The sequence below is a fragment of the Aythya marila genome (assembly GCF_965140915.1).
Source record: "Aythya marila genome assembly, chromosome: 4".
Lineage (NCBI taxonomy): Eukaryota > Metazoa > Chordata > Aves > Anseriformes > Anatidae > Aythya > Aythya marila.
In genome coordinates, this window is record NC_139045.1 from 50,688,150 (window position 1) to 50,710,992 (window position 22,843).

At 38.1% G+C, this 22,843-nt stretch overlaps 1 protein-coding gene across 1 annotated transcript in view; it reads left to right on the plus strand.

The window, feature by feature from the left end:
- Nucleotides 1–9,035: 9,035 nt before the first annotated feature.
- Nucleotides 9,036–22,843, plus strand: part of GABRG1 (gamma-aminobutyric acid type A receptor subunit gamma1) — a gene marked incomplete at both ends in the record, with an annotated part of 56,813 nt that continues 43,005 nt past the window's right edge. The window contains one exon of the mRNA XM_082759398.1: nt 9,036–9,127. Coding sequence (XP_082615524.1) covers nt 9,036–9,127 — 92 coding nt within the window. The remainder of the gene's footprint in view (nt 9,128–22,843) is intronic.

Consider the following 22,843-nt stretch of genomic DNA (forward strand, 5'->3'; position numbering starts at 1 on the left):
GAGACTGGTCTCTCTCTTGTTCTTGTCATGATTCACCAAGAGAGTGCAGCTGTACTCCAGGTCCAGCTCACAACACAGACTCTAAAACCTGGAGGCAGGGCTTTATCAAAAGAATAATTACCGGAAGAAATCTGTAGAATGAGCAAAGGCAAGCAGGGTTCATGATGGCAGAAGGCTCTGCAGAAAGACAGCACTGAACAGTGATTGTCTCTTTACCTTTCTGTCTTTCCAGAAGGTTTTCACACTCAATATCCGTTTTTATTAACTGGAATGTGTGCACCCCACTCTGAAATTTGACAAGGTAGTTAAATAAATTTAAAAAGTCATTGATATTATGGTGGATATTTTGAAGAAATTCTGTGGAGGGGAAGAGACAAGCTGGAAAAATGGAAGTAGGGGTATGGTCCTCTTAAAAGAAGTTTTTCTCAGCAGAAATAGTGTGACACAAGAGGAGCTGCAAAATGCCTTGTAAATACTCACCTAGATCCTGGTATTGATCCAGAGAGAAGTGAGGACTATGATAAAGAGGTGTATAAAATGGAGATTCTTCAGCTACAGTATGCATCATCAAATTCTGAATGAATGGCAGCTTTTACTGGACACCTGTCATAAACCTATGACACACTGAGATTGACAGCTATTAACATATTGCAGTCTTTGCAATACTTCTAAAGGAAAAGGGCTAGCCTCCTGGTGGATGACATTTTGCCAGGAACTAACGAGTGTTTAATAGAGAAAAAGAATTAGTAATATAGAAGAAATAATTTAAAGAAATTAAACAATATTCATTAGAAAATTATTTTTAATTTGCAATTTATTTTGTTAAATCAGTTTAAATTAAAATGATATTTTTCAGACTAAATAAAGAATCTCTTTTAAATGGCTAATACGGTTTGGTAACTGAGGTGAAACTTCTCAAAAACATGGAATACTTTTAGCTGCTATTAAAGAAATCAAAGAATATAACAGAATACCAGCTGAAGAACAAGATAATATGAATATCACCAGTCTTGTCAGTGGAATTATTTTAGGAGATATTTCAAGAAAATGGTTGAATTACCCCAGGGAAGGATCATACTCAATAATAATAGTCATCAGTGATATAAACTTAAACAACTGTTACCTTAGTATCTGATCAAAAGGGTGAATTGTTATTGATAATCGTAGCTGTTAATGATTATTCTCCTGAGAGCACAAGATAAACCGTAAGATAATTACTTCATATTAAAAAAAGTTGATTTCTGCGCCATTCACTAGAACTACCTCTGCACAGCAAAAAATTTGCGTCATGCTGGAATGATGAATTTTCATCATATACTAGAATATGCAAGTCAGTGATTAAGGATGACTGCAAAAACAAGAGTTTGTCTAGCAGCAAAAGTCCCAAGACTAGGGGTATTCTAGTCTTACCTCTCTAGGACTGATTAAAAGAGAAAAATAACCTTCTCTGGGACTTGTTAAGAAAAAAAAAAATCAGAGCACTTTTGTATTGATGAAGTGATGAAGTCATTTTGAAAACATTGAAGACTTCTGCATTTTGACACAATGGAATATGCATTGTTCATATGCATATGTTCTTTATTGTTTAACTTCAGTCTATATCAACACTCCTTAAAGCTGACATGTTTGATACCATCAGGAAATGGTTACTGGTAATTAACAGTGTTATCTTTATGTGATCTAGTGAGGACTTGTCATGAAAAACTACTGAGGAAGATTGTTTCTTTCCACTTTGTGCTTCAGTAATTAAGCTTGGAACTAATGCAGTTTTTACATTATGTATTTTGACCTATTCCTGACACTGCAAATAAATCTGTTGACCTGACAATTGACTTTACAGCAAACTATTTGTATAATTTGAAGCTCAGACAGATCTCTCCTTATTTCCCTAGGAAGCATGGGAGATACTGATGATTGTGATGAATTAAAAATGGAAATTGAAGATATCTTTTTAAAGTGTCCTACACTAACCAATAATGGGAAGATGAAAGAAGAACCATAAGAAGAAAAATGGAGATGCAAAAGAAAATGGGAAAATTAGTGCAATCTCAAAGAATATATACCCTCTGCAATAGGCAAGGAAATGTAATCTGATGCACAAAAAATGCAATCTCCTAAATACCTCAGGGTTTTTTTACAGTTGAGAGGTCTAGAGGTCAATTAATAACAATTATAGGAGAAGTTCAGTAAGTGACATAATATATTACAAAAAGAGTGCTCATGTTCTGGACAGCAATTATATTACTCTTCATTAGATTTGCGATGGGATTCTGTTACTAAGAGTTTAAATTGGCATTCTGGAGAGAGTGTTTTTACATTATCGGACAGACCAGTCTTATGAAGAGGATTCACCTTTTTATGTCTTATACTTTGCAGATTAAAAAACTTCTTATATTCTGAGGAGGATTTGTCAGGATAAGGTATACTGAAAAGCCACTTTCAACTTTCAACAGAGGCAGAACCAAGTACCAACCAATTCTTTTTGAAACTGGGAAAAGTACAGACCACACTCTTTTGCCTGTCCCATTATTTTTCATTTTCACATCTTTGTCCTCCTGATCTGGCTGGAACAGTAAGTGTTCACAGTAGTCAGATAGAACAGCTGCCCTGTTAGCCTCTAACAAAATGAGACCAGACAGATAATCAAATATTAGTCTCCTGAGAGCATCCTATAAGCTGTGAAACAATTCTTATTCTTACCATTTTCAGAGAATTTCCATCCTGCCTGGAGACAAGAGGAAACAGCAAAAAGAAAAGAAAACTGCTATAAGATTTGAAGCTATGAGAGCAGGTGCTTGGAAGGCTGATTTGCCACATCTAATGCCAGGGTCCCTGTTTTCTAATTATTTAATGTGGTTTTAGCTACATTGGCAAATACTGTGGAGGAGAAGGTCTTCAGAGAAAATTAGTTGGTGCTGAGGACCACAATTTATCTGGTCCTGTAGACTGAAGACCTATTAGAACTGGAATACAGTAGGTTCCAGCACTTCTGGAAGGCACTTTCTAGTTTAGTCTCCTCCAAAAAGATGCTGCAAACATCATCATGTGCTTCAGGACCTCTCTGTTATGCCAATAAAATCTCAGTACATGGGGATGATTGGGAAGTTCAATTTGAAAGTAAACTGTATATGCACATCTGTAGTTCACTGGGGTGAACCATGTTGCTTCCTTGCCAGGGAAAACAACATAGACTAGAGAAGAGTCTGAACCAGTGCTCACCTCCCGCCTGCAATACCAACCTAGTCCAAACTGGACTTATGTTCCTAAACCACTGGCCTGAGATGCCACAGGCATCTCAGTGCCCCATTCCTGTGTAAGACTCCTCATCCTGTCTCGCACATCCTGTGCGAGACAAGTGCCTCGCACTTGCAAATATGATGCAGCCCTGTTTCTGTTGGTCACTATGTTCCACAGGAAAGTCCACCATCTTGAAAGATGGGAAATCCAGGTCCTGGGAAATCCAGTACCCATGGCCTCCATTTTCTGTGATATTTCCTGGAAGGTGAGGGAGAGGCAGAGAAAAAAAATATACTCTTGGGGGGAAAAAGAGACAGAGTGTTGACTTATATCCTGAAAAAAGAGGACGGGGCAAGAAAGTATTCACTTCTGTTTTCTGACTCATATTGAGAATATTTCAAGGTCTAGTGAAAGGCAATGGCAATAGTCTTTAGGAAGGCCAAGCAAATTATTGGGATTTGAAATTACCTTTTTTCACCTAGGCACTTCAGCCTTGTTACCCTGTATCTGCCTCCACTTCAACGTTTTTCATTTTGTCATGGCATAAAAGGAGAAGGGTAACAAATGGTAATTGTAGAGGAATACAGTTTTGTATGATCTAACACTTCTCCTCTCCCCTGGATGCAAAGATGTGTCTAGCTGTCTAGCCTTCTCCCTTCCCACATCCGTCGCTCTCTACTTGAGATTACTTCTCATTTAATTTTTAAGTGCCGCTATAGTTGCACTGTTAGTAATCATTTTAATGAATAACATAAGTGAGTGAGCAGTTAAATCAATGTATCAGAGATGAAATCTTAATTAAAATGGTATTTAGCTATGGGAAGTGAGAGTTTTATAATTTATTTTCTATTAAGATGTTGTCTGTTTCACCGAACACAATTATTTTGTGGTTTTAATCATGATATGAAAGCTTCACTGACGTTATTTTTCTCCATCTTTCTGTTCTCCTCCATGAAAATCCACTGGCTTCATCTTTAAGGATACATTTTAAAAGGTCAGTGCTAAAATGTTTGTATTCATTTTCTTTGTTCTTGAAATTATTTTTATTATTATTTATTTATTTATTTATTTTTACAATTGCAACAACAGGCTACCATGCTGTTTATTATACAATTCTTCAATTTTATTACAGGGTAAACATTCAGATGGGTTTAAGTATGAAAGATTTATTACATATTTGAAACAATGTTTCTTTCTGTTTTTTTTTTTTGTTTGTTTGTTTGTTTGTTTGTTTTTTAACTTTTTTTTTTTTTTCCTGATGTGTCCTAAGGAGAATGTAGCTGTTTTTGTTTGGACCGCAGTTACAAAATACACGTGACTCTGCACTGGCATATCTAGTTATTCAAGTGCAAGAACATAAATCACGTGTATAGTCTTTGCAATCTGAGGGGCAAGGTACCCACAATTCCCACAAGTAATTACTTTGTGCATCCACACTTAGGATTTGCATATGTAACTTCACTAAAAATGTGCTAAGTAAATTTGAATCTACCGTTCTGAAGACATGGCTGCAATGGTCCTTTAGCTCTTGCTATTATACGCACTTTTATTTTTCTGGAGAACAGAAGACCTAAATTATTTTCTTTTCCTTCTCCACACATTGGATGTCTTTGCTCTCAGCAGGATAAGTGCTCCTTACACAACTACAAAAGTGACGACCACCAACTTTCCTCAAGCATAGTGAATGCAGTTGGACCACCCATTAGTGCTACCTTTTCAAAACTCTTCATGTACTCAAGGTGGTATGCAACACCCAGACCTGCCTTCAAATTTAATTTGTTCCTGTCAGGAAAACAGTTACGTCACAGAGAAATAAAGAACGTGTGATACCAACTATATGAAATTACATAGGGCTGCTTTTAGGTTCCTGGGTGGTCTCGAACAATGAAATGTTGAGGACTCAACATGCTTTTCACCCCTCAACTAGAAGTGAAAGCTCCCAGGTGCAAAATACAGTTTTGTTTTATTTTCCTCCTCCTTAGATTTGGACTTGGACTTTAAGCATGAAAATTCTTTATAATTGTAGATGCACTACAGATTGTAGGTACCTCAAAGTTGAATAGGTAGCATCCAGACTGGAAATCACGAGCTTGTGCCAAGTTTTACAGTGCCTGAGGGATAGGGGTATTTATATATATAAATATAAACACTATATACAGTGCCTGAGGGATTTGCATGGAATCCAAACCAAACCTCACAGTTATAAGAAGTTGGGAAAGGAGTTATCTACACTGGCTGTGTAGAAAAAAAGACTTTCATGTTGCATTAGATTATCTTATTATATTGCAATCCTGAAGGTTGGAGTGTAGAAAAAGATTTCAGATGAGCTTAGGCAGAATCTTGGTCCCGACCTATGTAAACTAGTGTCCTTCTGGTTGCTTATAAGGGTGCTGTGCTACAATGCTGGAGCATTTAATGGTCAAACATAAATGCTTTCTGTGGATCTTCTACTATTAGGTAGCTGCATGGCTGAGGGCTGCAATGCAGTTTCATATTTAGGTACTTCAAATCTTTACCAAATTCAGTCCTTGAATTATCATCTTCTGTTTGCCAGCATCATCACTTCCCATTTTACTTTTCATTTTCTTTACTCTAAGGAATTTATCAATACTCTTTATTTTCCATAGTCTTAAAAAATAAAACTTTCATCTGCAAATTTTGCTATTTCTTGTCTTTAAAACCATTAGTTCAGTGAGGAATCGGTAAAATAAAATAAAATCAGGAACAGACCTACAAAAATGTGACCATGCCAATGGTACTCTCAAGCAATTTGTGAAAGATGACATTAATGTCCTACCCAACCTATAATTATGCAGCTCTTTTAACAATTAACTGATAGACTTAAAAAGGTCTTGAAAGACAATAAATTATGTAGCCCTATTCTTCTATTCACAGACTCATTAAATATGACTGAAGAAGTTAGAGACACATTGGTTTTCCTTTGCAGAAGACATTCTGGTTTGTTCCTCTTTAATAACAACAGTGATCTGAATCCTGCAATTTTGTTTGAGCATTAGCATTGTTCATTTTGCTGTTTCTGAAGTGATGCCTAATAGGTCTGAAATTGCACTGGTGATCCCTCTAATGTTTTAGTCATTTGTTTGTTTGAAGAGAGCCCTTCTACTGTCAGCTGGAGAAAGTGACTTTAACTGAGAATTTAAATATTGTTGTTAGGTCAGCTTCACCAATACCAAGTGTTTGATGAGTATCAGCAAGTCCTGATTAACACACTGTCCCTTAGTTTATTATCCTGCATCAACATCTCCTTCTTTTGATGCTCATCTGGGCAAAGTTAACCTCCCCAGATTTCCTTCAATATCACCTCTCCCATTTTACAGTTTTCCTTTATTGCTTCTTTTGTTTCCTAGAAATCCAGAAAATTTGAGATTTTTTTTTTTTATCCTTGAGTTTTCTTTTTCTGATAGTTTACTATTATTCTTTCATGTTTGCTTTTCAAAGTTTTTATAACAATTTTTCATCTATTGTTTTATGATGGACTTCCTTTGCTTACAGGAAAAGTCAGATTTGCTACTATCTGAATCCAGTGGGTCCTGATACCATTCTTGTTCTTGTGTCATTTGAGAAATCTCATTGGTGCTGATTTTAAACTATTTTTAATGTCAGTCTTCTGTGCCTCAGTATCCTAATCCCAGAAATCTAACAAAAAAAATATTTTTGCACTATTTATTCTAAATGTTATGTTAGCTGTAATCCTTTACCTCCTTAAGTGCTAGCAAGCAGGTGGTCCTACACAGGGGTGAAATTATGTTTTTAAATCTTTATTGTAAACTGCTCATATAGAAAGAAGTTGTTTTGTAATCTTGCAAGTACCCTTAAACTTCTCATGCCAAACTTTCTCAATAGTCACGTTAATTGTATACCATTTCATTGATGGGATGAAGTTTTATAGAATAGTAAGAATTTTAATGGCTCCATAAACATCAGAATGCAAAGGCATAAGAAGAATTCATTGCATATTTTGTGAAACTCAGTCTATTTGGCAGATCAATCCATAACAAACCTAAAGACCATGGCTGTTTTCAGGGCAAAAGGACTTCACAGAGAGAAAGGGACTTGGAGATGGGCTGGGATTACTTTATTGCTTAGGGGGACAGCAGACCTGCTCCTTAGAGCCAGTGCCACCAGCTGCAGCAGGAGAGCTGCTCCTACACTTACTCTTTAATAAATGCATGTTCTCTCCTCTGAGCTCATGCCTCTGCCATCATGCTAGGATGCTGCCTGCTGTGTTAATCCACCAATAAAGAGACCTCAGGTCATATACTAATATGTGCCTTTACCTTCTGCCAGCACCCCCAGGACTGGCTATTAATTTTCAAGTCGTTGAATTTTCACTTAATGTACTGCAGCTCTCTGAAGCGTGGTGAATTTCTTTAACCATTAAAGCAGCTGTAAACTGTGTGTGTGGAACAATAACTGGATGATGATGCATAAAGAAACAGGAGAACCCAAAACAAAACAACACCTTTCATAGGAATAACCACTGAATGGGGCATTAGTTGCATTTTTATACAGTTTTGACTCAGAGGAGGATTATGATAATGATCACAACCAAACAGGTTGCTTCATGCTGAGAATCAAGCAGTGCAGTTATTCCAGGAGTGCCCCATAGACAGCTGCAGTCTGGGACACCTCCAGGGACAGGAAGAATTAGGGAGAGAGGCTGGGGTTGCCGCCCGACCTGAAGCACAGGAACGTGCGTAGTTTCCGCGCTAGTCCCGTCGGAGGAAAGGGCTGCGGGCACAAAATAGTCGCCGAGTTTCCACCACCGCGGTTGCCTCACAATTTATACAAATCGCCTTTCTTTTTTTTTTTTTTTTTTTTTCCCGCCTACTCTTCCCCGCAGGTCTCCCGAGAGGGGCAGGAGGAAGAAGCAACAAGGGGAAGGAGAGGTGGAAAAAAAATAAAGATAGCTCGTTTTTCATTTTATGGCAAGCCCCTACGCATTTTGTAGCATCGTCGGCTTCAGCCCCCGGCCTCCCTTCCCCATCCCGGGGGCGCTCTGCGGCCGCGCAGAGCCGCCTGCAGCCTCCGGGCTTGCGCGGCTCTCGTATTTGGGGTGCGCACAATTACCGCGGTTGCACTTGCGCGCCGCCTGCCTCCAGCGCAGCCCTAGGGGGCCGCGGTTAGAGGGGAGGGTCCCTGGGGACGGGCGAGGGGCTGGAGGCTGGAGGCTCCCCCGATGCCTGCAGCTGGTGCCTCTCTCCCCCAGAATCGCGGTCGAGCGGGACCGCGCAGTTCTCGCGGGTCTCCGCGCAAGGGGACCCAGCGCATCCTCTCCCGGCCGCGAGTCTCCGTTTGCCAGGGCCGAAGTGCTGCCCCTCAGGCTAAAAAAAAAGACTAACATATATATTAAAAAGCCTAATATATATTATATATAGCTTTAAATAGATATTAAATATTTTATACATCACACACATATATATTAAAGATGTTTTATTTCCCTCTTTGGAGAAAATAGCAAATCAATGCCACCCTTTCCTCCAAGCATGTTTCCCTTCTAGTAAGGGAGGCTCCACCTCTGCTAGAGATTGATTCGCCCGGCGGTTTTTAGGATAATTTATGGAGCAACCTGATGAGCCTATTGGGCGAGTTGCTCGGTCCTTGTAGAGTGGGTTCCTACCTGTTTGGGTGTTTTATTTTATTTTTCCCCCCTTTTCCTTCCCCTCCCTTTGCCTGCCGTGTGCCGCGAAGGGGGGGGGGACGGTGGGATTGGCAGGGTCGCCGTTCCCCAGCCTCTCCGGAGAAAAGTCGGGGAAAGGAGAAGCTCCCGCACGCCCATGGATGCGTGGGGGGGCTCCGCGCCCCTCTGGAGCCGCCGCCGCGGGGCCCGGCTGCTGCTGCTGCTGCTGACCGTGAGGCTGGGGAGCGGGTGAGTACGGCCGGGCACCGCCACCGCCAGCCCGTCTCCTCCCGGGGAGGTGCCGGCCGGGCTTGGGGAAGGGAATGAGGCGTGCTGAGAAACTTAAATAAATAAATAATAATAATAATAATAAAATTTTAAAGGTGCTTCCTTTAGATGCGGGGGAAGCCGGCACCGGGAAAGTAAAAGTTCTGCCGCATCCCACTTGTTCGTGGGAGCGTCGCATCACCCGGCCGGCGCAACAAACAGCCACCCCCGACCCGGCTGCGCTCCCACGGGTGGGGAGAGTCTGCCCCCGCCGCGGATGGCAGGGTGCTGGCACCGCTCGTGGTGCTGCTAGTGCTGCTACTTTTTTTTTTTTTTTTTTTTCTTTTCCCCCAGCCAGTGGGGTGCTCGCAGCCGGGAGTGCCTCCTGGCCTTGATCCTGCCCAGCCCCAGCTTGCGGGATCGGGCCCACGCGTGCCGGGCTGCTGCTGCTCAAGTCCGCCAAGTTGGAGATGTGCCCTCCGAGGGAGAGTTGCGAAATTTGGGCTGGAGGGCTCTCAAGACACAACAGTTTGGTGCTGTTGTGTGTTAGTAGTGCCCGTAAAAAAATTAACAAAAGGCAATCTGATCGTTCAACGGCTTTAATAATTCAGAAGTAATGTGCATCATTCCACAGGTTATACTGTCCTTAAAAAACAAAGCAGTATCGAAATGGTATTCAGTTGTTGCTCAGTTTCTTCATAAAGGAAGACCAAATTGTCATTCCAAGAGGCTATATCAGATATGTAGTATAAAGACTGGCTGAAAAAGAAAAAAGAATCCATAAACATTTTTTTAAAAGTCTATTAGAATGTAGACCCCTTCCTCATGTTGAATGATCATTTATCAATCGTGTGAAGTGTGTTCATCTCAGCTCATCTCTCATCTTCCGAAGGCTGCTGTGTTATCCTATTTAGAAACCCTACTGATTATACTTTTCTTATTCTGTCTTTTAAAACCTTGGCATATTATGGAAATATTTTTCAAAAGCATTGATGGAAATTATACCAGTGCAGCTGTGCATCTTCAGAATGCTTCTTAATGAACATATTGTACCTCAGGTATGAAAGAAATTATCAAGTGGTTTGAGAGAAAAGAATATGCATGCTAATATATCAGTTCAAAGGCTTGGTTACAAAGGAGAAGGACTAGCTTAAAAAAAAAAAAAGTTTTTTTTGTTGTTGTTGTTGTTGTTTTGTTTGTCAAAGTGTGGTTGTGATTATAAGACTAGGTGTTAGATTATTATGTTTACATCTCATTAATGGTCGCATTTATAAAGAAGTTGATGAGAAGTCTTCAGTGAGAAAAAGGAGTAACTTACATGCATCTTTTTATTTTGTGCTTCAGAACATCTCAGATAAAATGCGCCCGTTGGTTTAAATAGGCACTTATCTGAATCAACGTTTTTCAACCTTGCCTTTCATCCAGAGAATACATAGGAAAACAGTGTCTCTGTTGAGAGACTTTTTTTTTTTCTTTTTTTTTTTAACGTAACCACAAATGGACATGTTTTTCAGATCCCGATTCTCTGATGTGTATTGCATTACAACTCAGGGTGTTTGCAGAGAGCTTGCAAGCTCTAGCACCTTTTAGCAGCCTGCCACAAAGTATGATGGAAATACTATTTCTCTTCTCTGGCTGCCTTTCTGTAGTTTCAGCCAGAGCTTTTCATTGAAGTCCAAATGAAAAAACATAGAAGCAATGCTTTTCTCAAGAATAGACTAGGCTACACCAATTCTAGCTGGTTTTCCAAAAACAACCTACAGGAGCCAAAACATCTTTCAAGCCATGGTTTTTAAAGGCTGCAAATTGCATAACTTTTCGTATGCATTTCATAGAATGGTTTGGGTTGGAAGAGACCTTAAAGACCATCTAGTTCCAACCCTCAGTTATATATGTTGTTTTGTGTCGAGTGTGGGTAAAAGTTACTGCAGATATGACATGTGGAACTAAAGCCTAAGAAAGGAAATCTGAAGTTGATTTCAACCATTTTTAGTGTATTGCCCCCAACGCCATAGCACACCTTCACTGAAGGAATTTGCAACAGTTGAATTCTGATCTGTAAAACAGTTGTTTTACCCTAGTTCTGCACACACACCACAAACAGACCAGAATTGTCATTGCACTCGGTGTAAGTTCATGAGCTGGTATTTTGAAGAGGGATGTCTTCAATAGCTTGTCTACCTTCTACAGAAGTGATCCTTTCCAGGTATGGGCAAGAAAAAAGTAGTTACCCAGCAGTCACCACAGTCCTACAAGTTCAGCAGTTCAGCACACTCATTATACTTAGTAATCTCAAATAAACAGATATTTCTTGGGGAGACCATAAGGGCTGATAATAAAATTAATATTGTTTTCCTAGTTCTAAATATACAGGCACAGCTAAACTGTCACTTTTTTTTTTTTTTTTTTTTTTTTTTTTCTACTGAGTAGAGCAAGAGTTCAGTTGGAAGGGACCTTCAGAGATCATTGAGTCCAACTTCCTGACCTCTTCAGGGCTAACCAAAAGATCAAGCTTATTAACGAGGACATTGTCTGAATGATATCTGTCGGTCAGCATATATAACAGTATATGTAAGGTTTACTTTATTTTGCCATACATTCTCTTTAGTTTTGGCGGTGGCTGTTCTAAAAAGCAGTTATAAATGCCCCATCACAATGGGACTGTCAGCAGGTGCAAATGTCAACTAATATTTTCTTTTCCATTTCATAGCATCTCGTAGGAAAATACTTATATAATACAGCCTACATTTTCTTCTTGGATAAATTCATGGATCAGAGTTAAGCCTGTCATAACAACATGGGTTTCTTAATGCTTGATAATAGTGATTTAGTGTTTCATTTGAACATCTGCGATGTTTATTCATTATTATCCTTACTCATATATGCTTTTTTCATGACGTGACAGTGAAGAACTTGTTATTTAGTAGAACCAGTTGTTTAAAAAGTTCTTTATTTTATTAATAGTTCATAATCTTTTTTGGCAGAGTTAATATAAAATTTAACTAGAAATAGTTAAATATCAAGAATGACTATTATTTATGCATAATTTTCTGTTCCTTTATTGGATTTAAAGGAAATCTTCAAACCATGGCAATCTGAAAATGATCTCATAGTAAATTAAACAACATTTTCATTTGCTTTTAACTTTCTGCTTGTTAAATATTGTTGCTTGCTACCAAGTCAAACTTTTTTTTTTTTTTTTTTTTTTTTAAGCTGGGTAGAAAATGTTAAAGGTGAGCACTCATTGACTTTGGTCAACTTTTTAATGGATACATGTCTGACCACGTAAATTACAAGGGGATAAAAGGACTAGTTTTTTTCTTTGAAGTTACAGAGGAACAAAATTTGGGTTTAATGCAACACCTAGTTTCTATGGACAGTATGTAGGAGTACCTTGGCATATGTGCAGTTGGAAAGTAAGTTGCACTGGTTTGTGCTATCATATATAGCTGAAGAGGTCATGTATTTTGAACTCACAGAAAAAAAGATAAGAGTCTGCAAGTTGCCAAGATGAACAAACAACCTTTTTTTTTTTTTTTTTTGATAGTAACATTTATGAGAGAAGAGTGTCTGGGCTTTTAAATTACTTGCTTAGTCCTCTTTTGCATGGCATACTAAACTGATTATGCACTTAAAATAATATCATAACGTGTGGTAAAAAGTGACAGAGAGAAATTATGATTACAAACAATAGTATGTAGCACACTGACAAGAGTCTTTGAAAGGGTGGTGGATGGCAGTGGTGCTAAGCTTTATTTCTTGACAATTTCACTTAATAGTAAAAATTTGTAAGGAAGAATAGCTCAAATGCAATTGAATTAATCTGCTGATGACATGGAAATCCTGATTTTGCAGTTTTACACATGTGAGTGCTTCTATTAATAAATCTAAAAATAGTGTGGTGAGTTCAGTGGCCTACTGGCCTATGTAAAAACCTGATTCTACATATTTAGACTTAAAAAGGTAAATCATGCACTGAAAAAGATGTTGTGATAGAGGTGGCTGGAAAGACTAGATATGTCTCTCCAGTGCTCCAAGAAGTTGAACAGAATGGAATTTGCTTCAAAGAGGGAAATCCTAATGATTGGCAAAGATGAAAATAAATACTTCATAAAATATGCTTTCATTGATGTATGTTCAAGTCTGCAGGATCTGTTATGATAATCTGGTCCAACATAAGAATAAATGAAGATGCAGAACTTAACTTCTGCATCAGGTTTGTTGCTTCAGTATAACTGTTTTAAGCCCCTGCACACACACTCAACAAGAAGAAATCCAGTGAAGTATTTTACAATATTTCTAGTCTGAGGTTTTTCTAGTTTCCAGCCACTGGATTTTCTGCCTTCTTCTGCTAGATGAAAAAGTCTCTGCTCTTCCTTTCTCTTCCTCTCTTTCTCTCTTCCTCTCTTCCTTTTTTTTTTTTCTTTTTTCCTTTTTTTTTTTTTTTTTTTTTTTTTCCTCTTCCATTTACCACATGCTACAACTGTCCCAGCCACTTTTGAATCTGATGTGCTTCAGTCCATCTCTTGGGAAAACCGTGACCCTGTTTGTACCTCTGATTCTTGTACCTCTGTGAGGGCAACCTCACAGTGTGGACCCATGGCTGCAGATGCTCTTAGGAATGGAGCATGGTCTGCAGCACCTTGAAGAAATCTCAGAGCACCTCAAATTAATCCTGAGATTCTTAAGGGAATCACTATCTTGATTATAAAACATCCAAAGGGAATCACTATCTTGATTATAAAACATCCAGTTTTCTGTTTTCACCATTGTCTTTCATGACATGTTTGGATTACTTCCTTGCTTCGAAAAACTTCCTCACCTCTCAGAGATGAGAAACTGATGTGCAGTTACGTCCATAGCAGTATTTATGGGGTGAGTGATCTAGTCCAAAATGAAAGTTTTATACAAATGTGTGACAATCAGAGATATTCAGCACAGGGTGGAATTTTCCATTAAATTGGATTTACCCAAGCTACAGCTGGAATTATTTCCTTGGTATATATAGTTTAAGAGGCAACTTGATAGCAGCTTACATTTTTCTCTCAGATAAGTAAACTGAGCTACTTAAATTTCTTCAGCAAATATTGAATTATTCGTTTAGACATTTTTTAAACCCTTTCAAATTTTTCTTTGAAGAGCAGACCTCAAAAATGGGTAGATTATACAAATATTAGCCTCACTAATGGTATATACACACAGAATATTACTTCCCTACTCCTGCTTAATACTGCTGAGATAATATATCCCAGGATTAGCTCCAGTACTGCCCTGGTGTACTTCGTGTTCTTTTTGATTTTTGCCTTGATTCTCAAATCCTTTTCAGTGCTACTGCATTCCTCATTCCTGGCCGGGTGTGAATGTCTTTCCATGGTCCTAAATTATATGCAGTCATTCTTCTTGTTTTCAAGAAGATAGACAGAAATTGCAGGTAGAAAAGATCTGAGGTAACACAAGATACATCCCCACTGGATGAAATTATTCGAAGGCTTAAAAAGTAGCTGATTGCCCATATAATATGGTTTTATTCTTATTTAAGGCAGTGTACCATGAGGGATTAAGTCTTCTTATTAATAATGTAATATTATAGTCCAATTTATCTTTCAGAATAAAGTTCAGCGGGGTGGAATTTATATTAGGAAAAGTTGTAATATTAAGTATTAATTTAGGTTGCTAACTCTGGCACTGTAAGTCATGACAAATTTTTTGTTTTCTCTTCACTGTGCAATGTCACATTTACATTGTAGAATAGATTATGTAGATGTTTTTAAAAATAAACTATTCCCTAAGTTTTCCTTGAGGGAGAAATGTACTTGACCTCACCAACATATAGACATTGAATATGTACCAGATTGTGTCAGACCTGCTGCAGGTGAGCTATGGAGCCATATCTTAAGATCTAGATTTTTTGATGAAGATCTGATGGCCAGCAGGTTTCATCCAGCAGGGGATATTTCTGACAGTCATAAAATTTATTCACCATCTGTCAAGAGGTGGAATGCTTCTCTTGTAAAATACATGTGTTATATTTAATACACAATAAATTACACTGGGGAAGAGAGAATTTTGCTTGCAGAGACAGACAGCAAATTTTATCTTGCATGGTTTAGGTATTGTCACTAGCCCTTAAAGAGCATATTTGCCTCTTTGTATGATTATTCATTAATTTCATTGACCTTTGGATTAGTCCACAATTGCCTAATAACAATTACACAACAATTACACAAAAAATTCAGAAGAACCCATTGACTCTCTTTCTCTTGGGTATAAGTTGTCATTGCCTAGTTATAGAAGGTGTATGGCTTTTTCTATGTTATTGAGCCAGATTCACCTATACACTGCAGTTATGGTATGCAGTTCAATACAAGTCTCTAGTTCTGTTGCTACTACAGCCTATATATATTTCTTAAACTCCCAGGGAAGAAGACTGGTGCTTGCTCAGGTGTGTGTCATTACTTGGAAGTATTTTTAAGAAGCTAGTTTTTGTGAAGGGCTATAGTAGATTCCTAGTTACCTGAAGATTTTGCAGGAAATATGCTATGAATTGTGTTAGAACACATGTTTGCATGAGTATGCATAAATATCAGTAGCTTATATAACTGAAACTACCTCATGAAGGAGAACTTGTTTTATATATTTCTTGTGATGCAGGAGACATTTTAAAGTTGAAATCTAACACTGTTGACTTTGTGATTTGATTAATGTTATAGTGGCTGTGGGGTGGCATTTAATTAGGGTAACTGCTTTTTATTAAGGTTATGGATCTCAGTATTCATTTATGTTAGGTTTGTTTTAGGTCTAGTTCTACTCTGGAAAACGTTTCTTCAATCAAAGCACTTAACACACCAAAAATACATCAGTTCATTCTGAACCTGACGATAATTAACCTTTCATCAGTCAACTGCAGATAAAGATCTGCAGTCTCTTGAACTGGATGCTGACATGTGGCACATGGATTTATGTCTGTTTGTCTCTGTGTGATGATTCTAGTCTGAAACTCCGAGGAGGTCTGATACCGTTGTGCTTAATGTGCTCCAGATATCCAGAGGTGATGCCTTTTCATCATCATGTCCTTTCTTAGTAATTTGGGAACATTTTGTCCTTTACTTAGTGCCATTTGTCTCTTTTCAGTCATATCTACTTAGACTCTATAATTTGCTATGGTTATCCTTTTATCTTCTGTTCTCTGAAGCTCAATTTCTTCCCTGCTATTTGGTCTGAAGGAGCACTGGAATATGGCGTTTTATGTTTTAATTGCTTGATTGCATGGTCTGACCAAAACCCACAAAAAAGGTGAGACTTACCAAATGAGAAGGCAAAACTTAACAATGTCCATTGCTAGGTTTCATTCAAATCCATCTGAAATAAATCTCCCTAAGAATTTTAGTAATTTACACTTCAGTTTCAGTCAAGGCAGTATCAATTTTCTTAAAAACTACTTTATCTTCTTGATAAGTTTTATTTTCTTTTGCATATAATGGTGGGAAGACTCTCCTTAGAAGACAATTGGTAGGAGAACATAAATGCATATTTCTCTAAAAAAAATATAATGGCAGAATGCACTTTATGCCTAAGAGGTTTTGTTGGCCAAAACAAAACACACAACACATTCTGCAAGTTTGTAATCAGAACATAGAATAATTGGTGTGAAGAAAAGAGGACTAGTGATAAATGTGTCCTGGTTTCTCACTTGTCTGGGGCAGAAAAAGAGCTGCTCAGAGCATCAGGAACAATGATGTTAGTATAGCCATTGCTGAAGAAAAATTATGTATTTTTAACTTGTTGAAAGATTGCTTATGTTCATATGTTTGATGGCAGTGCTGCCATTCAGAGGGCCCCAGAGCTGATGGTAGAATGGGTTGAGAGGAATATTATGAAATTTGTTGAGGATGAATAAGAAGTTCTGCAGCTGGGCCAGAAGCCCCCCCCCCAGGCAACAGAACAGGCTGGGGACTGCTATCTGAGGAGCAGCTTTGCCAGAAAGGACCTGGAACTTGTGGTGGACATCAGGGTGCCTTAGCAGCAAAGGGGGCCAGCAACATTTTGGGCTGAACAGGCATGTACTCAGGAGGTTGAGGGAAGTGACTGTCTCACTCTGCTCAGCACCTGCCAAACCACATATAGATACTGCATCCACTTTTGGGTCTAAACAGGAGAGAACTCAGCAGCAGGCTGTCAAGCTGGTCAGGCAGGAAACCTTTCCCTGTGATGAGAGGTGAGAGGCTGTGGGACTGGGGCTTGTTCAGCCTGCAGAAGAAGTGGCTTTGAGGGACCCAACAGGAACCCCTAGCACTTACAGGAAGGTGATTAAGAAGACAATGATAGCCTCTTCACAGTAATGAGTGGTAAGAGAATAAAGAACAATGATGAAGAATTGCAACAGGACAAGACCCAATAAGGTGTAATGAAAAAAAACACCACACTATAAGGATAGATAAGCTGTGGAACATGTCCATTAAGGCTGTGGGATTTCTGTCCTTGGAGTTTTCAAAGACCCAAATGGGTTAAGCTTTAATCATCCTTTTCTGAATTCAGTATGAGCCCTCCTTTGAGTTGAATTTGACTTCCCAAGGTCTTTTCTAAAGTGTGTGATTCTGTGGGAAATAGCAAGAATTAGCAAATTACATTTTTTTTTTTTTCACCCAGTATTGTTTGCTATCTCACTCATATGAGGTTCTTGCTCTCTGTTTTATAGTGTAAAAGAAAAGGGGTGCAGAGGTGCAGAAACAGCTACTTGTCCCAATCAGATTTACAAAACTGGGAAGAGTATTTTTGTGACCACATATGAAGGTAAACTACTATTTTTACTAAGGTGGTCAAAATGCTTTATCAAACTTAATATGTTTGAGAAACCAGTAGCTCTGAACTGGCACGGAGAATTACCTGTATGTGGATAGATAGATGTGTGGAAAATTTTCAATTAATTTTTGGACAGTAACTTGGTAGAAGCAGAGATGGCAGTTATACTGGTTTGAACATATCAATAATTGGATGAACTTTCAATGAGAGAAAATTAACTCAGTGTTATGTGTAAGGACTGGTGGATAAAGAATAATTGCGATGCTTTGAGTCCAGATGATAATTTCTGTGAGAACTTTGAAGTCATTTGAATTAATAAGAACAAATTTGACAAGTGTCATTTGAAATAATATAACATTACATGAAAGTTGACATAGGAGTAGAGCAATTTGTGTTGGTCTCAGAAAAAAAATCTTCTGTATCATATCTTTAATAATACCTGTTGTTCTGAACTTCAGAAAATCATGTTTCTATAAATGTTCTTTGGAGTCAGGTAGTGCTTTTGTTAAGTGTTCAGAGTTAAGTCTAGTTGTATTGTTCATATTAGTTTTTGTTATACTAGTATACCACCGAGATGTTGAAGATCATTTTACAAGAAATGTGATAATGCTTTTAAGTGAAGGTCTTACCGAGACTAAAATTAATTGTACTGAACTTATTGTGTGTGGGAGAAAAGTTTCATATCTTTCAGAGGTGCACTTCAAAGCTGTAATGACTCAGAAAAGCTTGATCACCTGATGCTTGTGATATGCATTAAGATGCCATGAGTCTGGTAGTCTAAACACTCAAATTTGTAGGCAACACTTTCGATTATATGAATTGTTGAAATGCCAGCTTTTGTTTTGTTAGGTGATTTTCTTAAACAAAACTTTACCAATTATCAAATAGGTAAGTAAACTTTACTTCTTTATTAAGTTTAACCTAAAAATTGAGTGTTTTTTTCTCTATGATAAGAATCTTTTTTTTTTTTTTTTTTTTTAATTATTATTATCATTATTATTTTCCCTGATAATTTTAATGCTGGTTTCAGGGGAAAATTCATCCCTTCAGTCAAAACTTGTGAAGGAGAAGGGAAAGAGGAAACAAGGCAAGAAATTATGAATAGTCAGAAAACATGATACTAGAGAAAGCGAAGAACATAAGTAAGTATGTATATACAGAAGAAGAATCAGCCTAATGGTATCTGGTAGGAAAACTGCAAAAATATTTTAAAAAGCTATATTAAGTAAAACAGATACTTTTTTGGGATAGAAATGGATACAGTGGGATAGAAATGCATTTTGACACACAACGAGATGCCAGACTCTGGGAAGGCAAAAAAAAAAAAAAAAAAAATAACAACAGGAGGAAAGGGAATAAATTGATAAAAGCACCTGAGATGAAATGGATGGGGAAAAAATAAAAGAGATGTTTTTGTCAAGAGAATGTCAAACCACTTTAAGAAGAATGAAGATGAAGGAATATGCCAGTGAGTCTATATCTCACAGGATTAGAAAGAGCTAGTAACGCTTCCCAGATACATGTTTTCAGTAGCCACATTTCTTTGTTTGCAGTTCCAGTATTTTCCCAGGAATTTTCTGCCATGAATAAAGCATACCGGTGAAGAAGCTGATGATGAAGTGCAAAAGAGTTCTGCAGAAACTTCATATACCAAATGAGTATGAAGTCAGTCATCAAGTTTTGAAGTTTTGGAGAGATGTCTAAAAAAATACAGTACTCGTAGAAGCAGAAGAAAAAATTCAGGAAAGTCCTTGAGGAAAAAATGTTGTTGTGTCCTATTCTAGCAGTCATTCCCCAGGGACATAGTCACTGCACCAAGCCTGTCTGAATTTAAGGAGCAATTGGACTATGCACTTAGTCACATGGTCTAAACTTTTGGGCAGACCTGTGTGGTGCCAGGAGTTGGACTTGATGATCCTTATGGGTCCCTTCCAACTTGGGATATTCTACATGTATGATTCTATGATTCTATGACTATGTGGTTCTGCTGCTATTGGTATTGCTGTGAAAAAGTGATATTCTTGTATGTGCAGGACTCAGAGTCCTGAAGGATACTGCAAATCTGTTTCAGGTTCTTGTTTTATCTTAGGTAGATCCAAAAAAATATGCTATTATATATTTTAAATTGCTCAGATAAGAGCAATTATTCTTTCCTACCATGTTGAAGTTGTACATGTATTTTGCACTATTTGTAATGAAGTCTCTTCTGGCTCGGGCAATGTTTAAACTTGTCATCCTTCTACAGTTCAGATTTTCTTCTATACCTGGCCCTATGCCTTGGTCATTCATGTGAAACATATAAGAACTTGCCTTTTTACCTTCAGAATTAGAACCAGCACCTGTAAAAGTGCTTGGCTCTGAATACTGGGTTGTCAAATCCCATGCTTTGTTTTTTGGCAATGCTTTAGGTCTTTTTTCATAGTTGACTAGGTCATCTGACATCTGAACTCTTACTGATGGGGCCATGAAATACACTTTTGTATTGTATCCAAGCTTATCATGTTTGGTGTTCTGGAGCAAAATCATGTCTGGTTAGATGTCTGAGAGGTTGGAAGCCTGACCTGGAAACCTTTGTCTGGACTAATTTATTGTGAAACATTGTCTGGTTAATTGTAGGATATTGACAGACTTCTGAAGTCGTATTTTTACCATGAGTGTATTCTTTCATGTTTGTAGTTTGGGAAACATTACCATTTTGTCTGAAAGTTGAAAATCATTTATTTATTTATTTTTGAAGTACTGTAAAATAGAAGTTAAATTGAATTATACTTAGAGGAGATACAACTAATATGCTGGGAAGCACAAACAGTGAATAACAGCTGTCTTCAAGCATTTTTTATGATTTGTTAGTTGCTTCTTGCATTAAATATATCAAAATATATAGGCTGCTAGGACCTTACATATAAGAAGCAGAAAAGTGCTATTACTGATTGTGGAATCGTTTAAGTTTTTAAACTTTCTGTTGTGGACTTTATTATTGTCAAGATGAAGATGTCTTGTGAAGACATGGTCTTCACATTTGTGCTCTATCTATCATTATGCAACCTTTTGAAAGCTGTGCAGGCAATGTGTGCTGGGAACTTCCTTTCTCAGGTTCCAGTCACTACATCCAGTGTCAGACATCTATTAGTTGGCTGTGGTTTGTGAACACTGATTTCCTCCCCTTATCCTTTCCTTTTCTTTGTAAAGCCTCTGCATGCATCTTTAGCTGCTGAACCAGTTCATTTGTCAGCCAGAAGAGCAGACTTGAGACTGGTCTTTTAGAAATGGAAATGTTATTTCATCTGCTCATTAAAAGGAGCTTTCTCTTTCATCCTCAGCTTTGACTTCTGTTCTTCTTTTAATTTGTCTCAGAGAGTCAGATGAGTGGAATGCTCTGTGCAAGGCAGTGTGTCCAGTTTACCAACAGGAGAGAGTTAGCAGTGCTTCTAGAGTAAAATGGGATTATGCTCATTTAACTCAGAGGAAAGTGAAGGCATGAAATGTCAGTGGAGATAATACAGATTTTCTGGCCATTCTCTATTGCTTCTCCAAAAGTCTATAGGTTCCCCATAGATCAACCCTACCTGGAGAACTGTGAACCCTTGTGTGTGTTGGGTGAGAAGAAGAGCCTGGGAGTGGGTAATGAAATTGATTCTCAGCTGTGTTTAAATACCCTGTCTATGCTATCCATGTACTTCTATGTGTAATACTTTCATATGCTGATGCAAATGGCAGTAGCAGCAGTCTCACTATATCCTTTTTTTTTTTTTCAGTTCCTTATATAACCTGACAGATGTTAATTGCAAGTTAAAGCTCATCTGATTGTTTTTTCTCATACTTAAAGTAGAACAAAGACCTGTGATATTAATGTCTGAAGATGTGCATGCTGCCTGATGTTGAAAAGACTTATTCATTCATTATTTGCTTGTGCTGGGGGATTTATTAGTCATGGTAATGTCTCCAATTAGTTGAAGGACAGAGAGCATAATTAGGGCACTTTGTGCCTAATTACTGTTCACTGTATACATGCAGTTACTGTTAAGTTTATGAGGCTAGCTGAAATGTTATAACAACAAGCATGTTAAGAAGTTAAGACTTTCATACTTAGAGAATTATAAAAATTAGGGTCAACCTAGAAATATTTGAATGTAAAGATGTAATATATTTGCTCTGAATCTTGTCTCTCCAGACAGTCTGAAAAAGACCTACTGAGTGAAATTTGTTGAAAAAAATATAGTTTATAGTAAATGGAGAGAGGATCAAGTGTGATGATCTGTGTACAGTGAAATAATCTTTAGGTAAACTGGGAAAGGAAAAGAACTCTTCTTTAATTAAGTTTGCCTTTCTCCCCTGGGTTATGAGAGAGAGAGGAAAGTACTATTGTTAAAGTTAGGGTGGAGTTAATTAGCATTAGTCTTCATGGGTTTGTAAGATTTATTTCAACTGCAAAGAAGTAAAATAGTGTTAAGCTGAAGTTAACTGTTGTTATATTTCAATGGCATACCTGAATTTAACACTTTATCTTTTTAGTTTGGAATTAAATTTATAACCTTCTATCTTGCTCTTTATCCCATTCCAAAAGCTGGGGAAAAAAATGGCCTTTGAAAAGTGAATTAAGAGGCACAGAGACTTACTGAGGCAATCGGCTCTGGGTCAGACGCGTTCTGCAGCAGAGTGGGGGATTGGGCAGGCAGGACTAATTTTTCGGGCACCAAGCCCACTCGAAGCAGCCGCCAAGACCCGGCAGCCCTCGTGAGGGAGGTGAATGAGGCCAGAACGAGGCATAGGCGGAGCCAGCAGCAAAGGCGGAGCCAACAGCGCCCTCCCGCCCCCCAGCCGTTCATAAGGTGCCCCTAGGAAGCGCGAGCAACCAGGAGTGTGGTGACCAGGATGGGCAAATAGGGTGTGGCGTGTCAG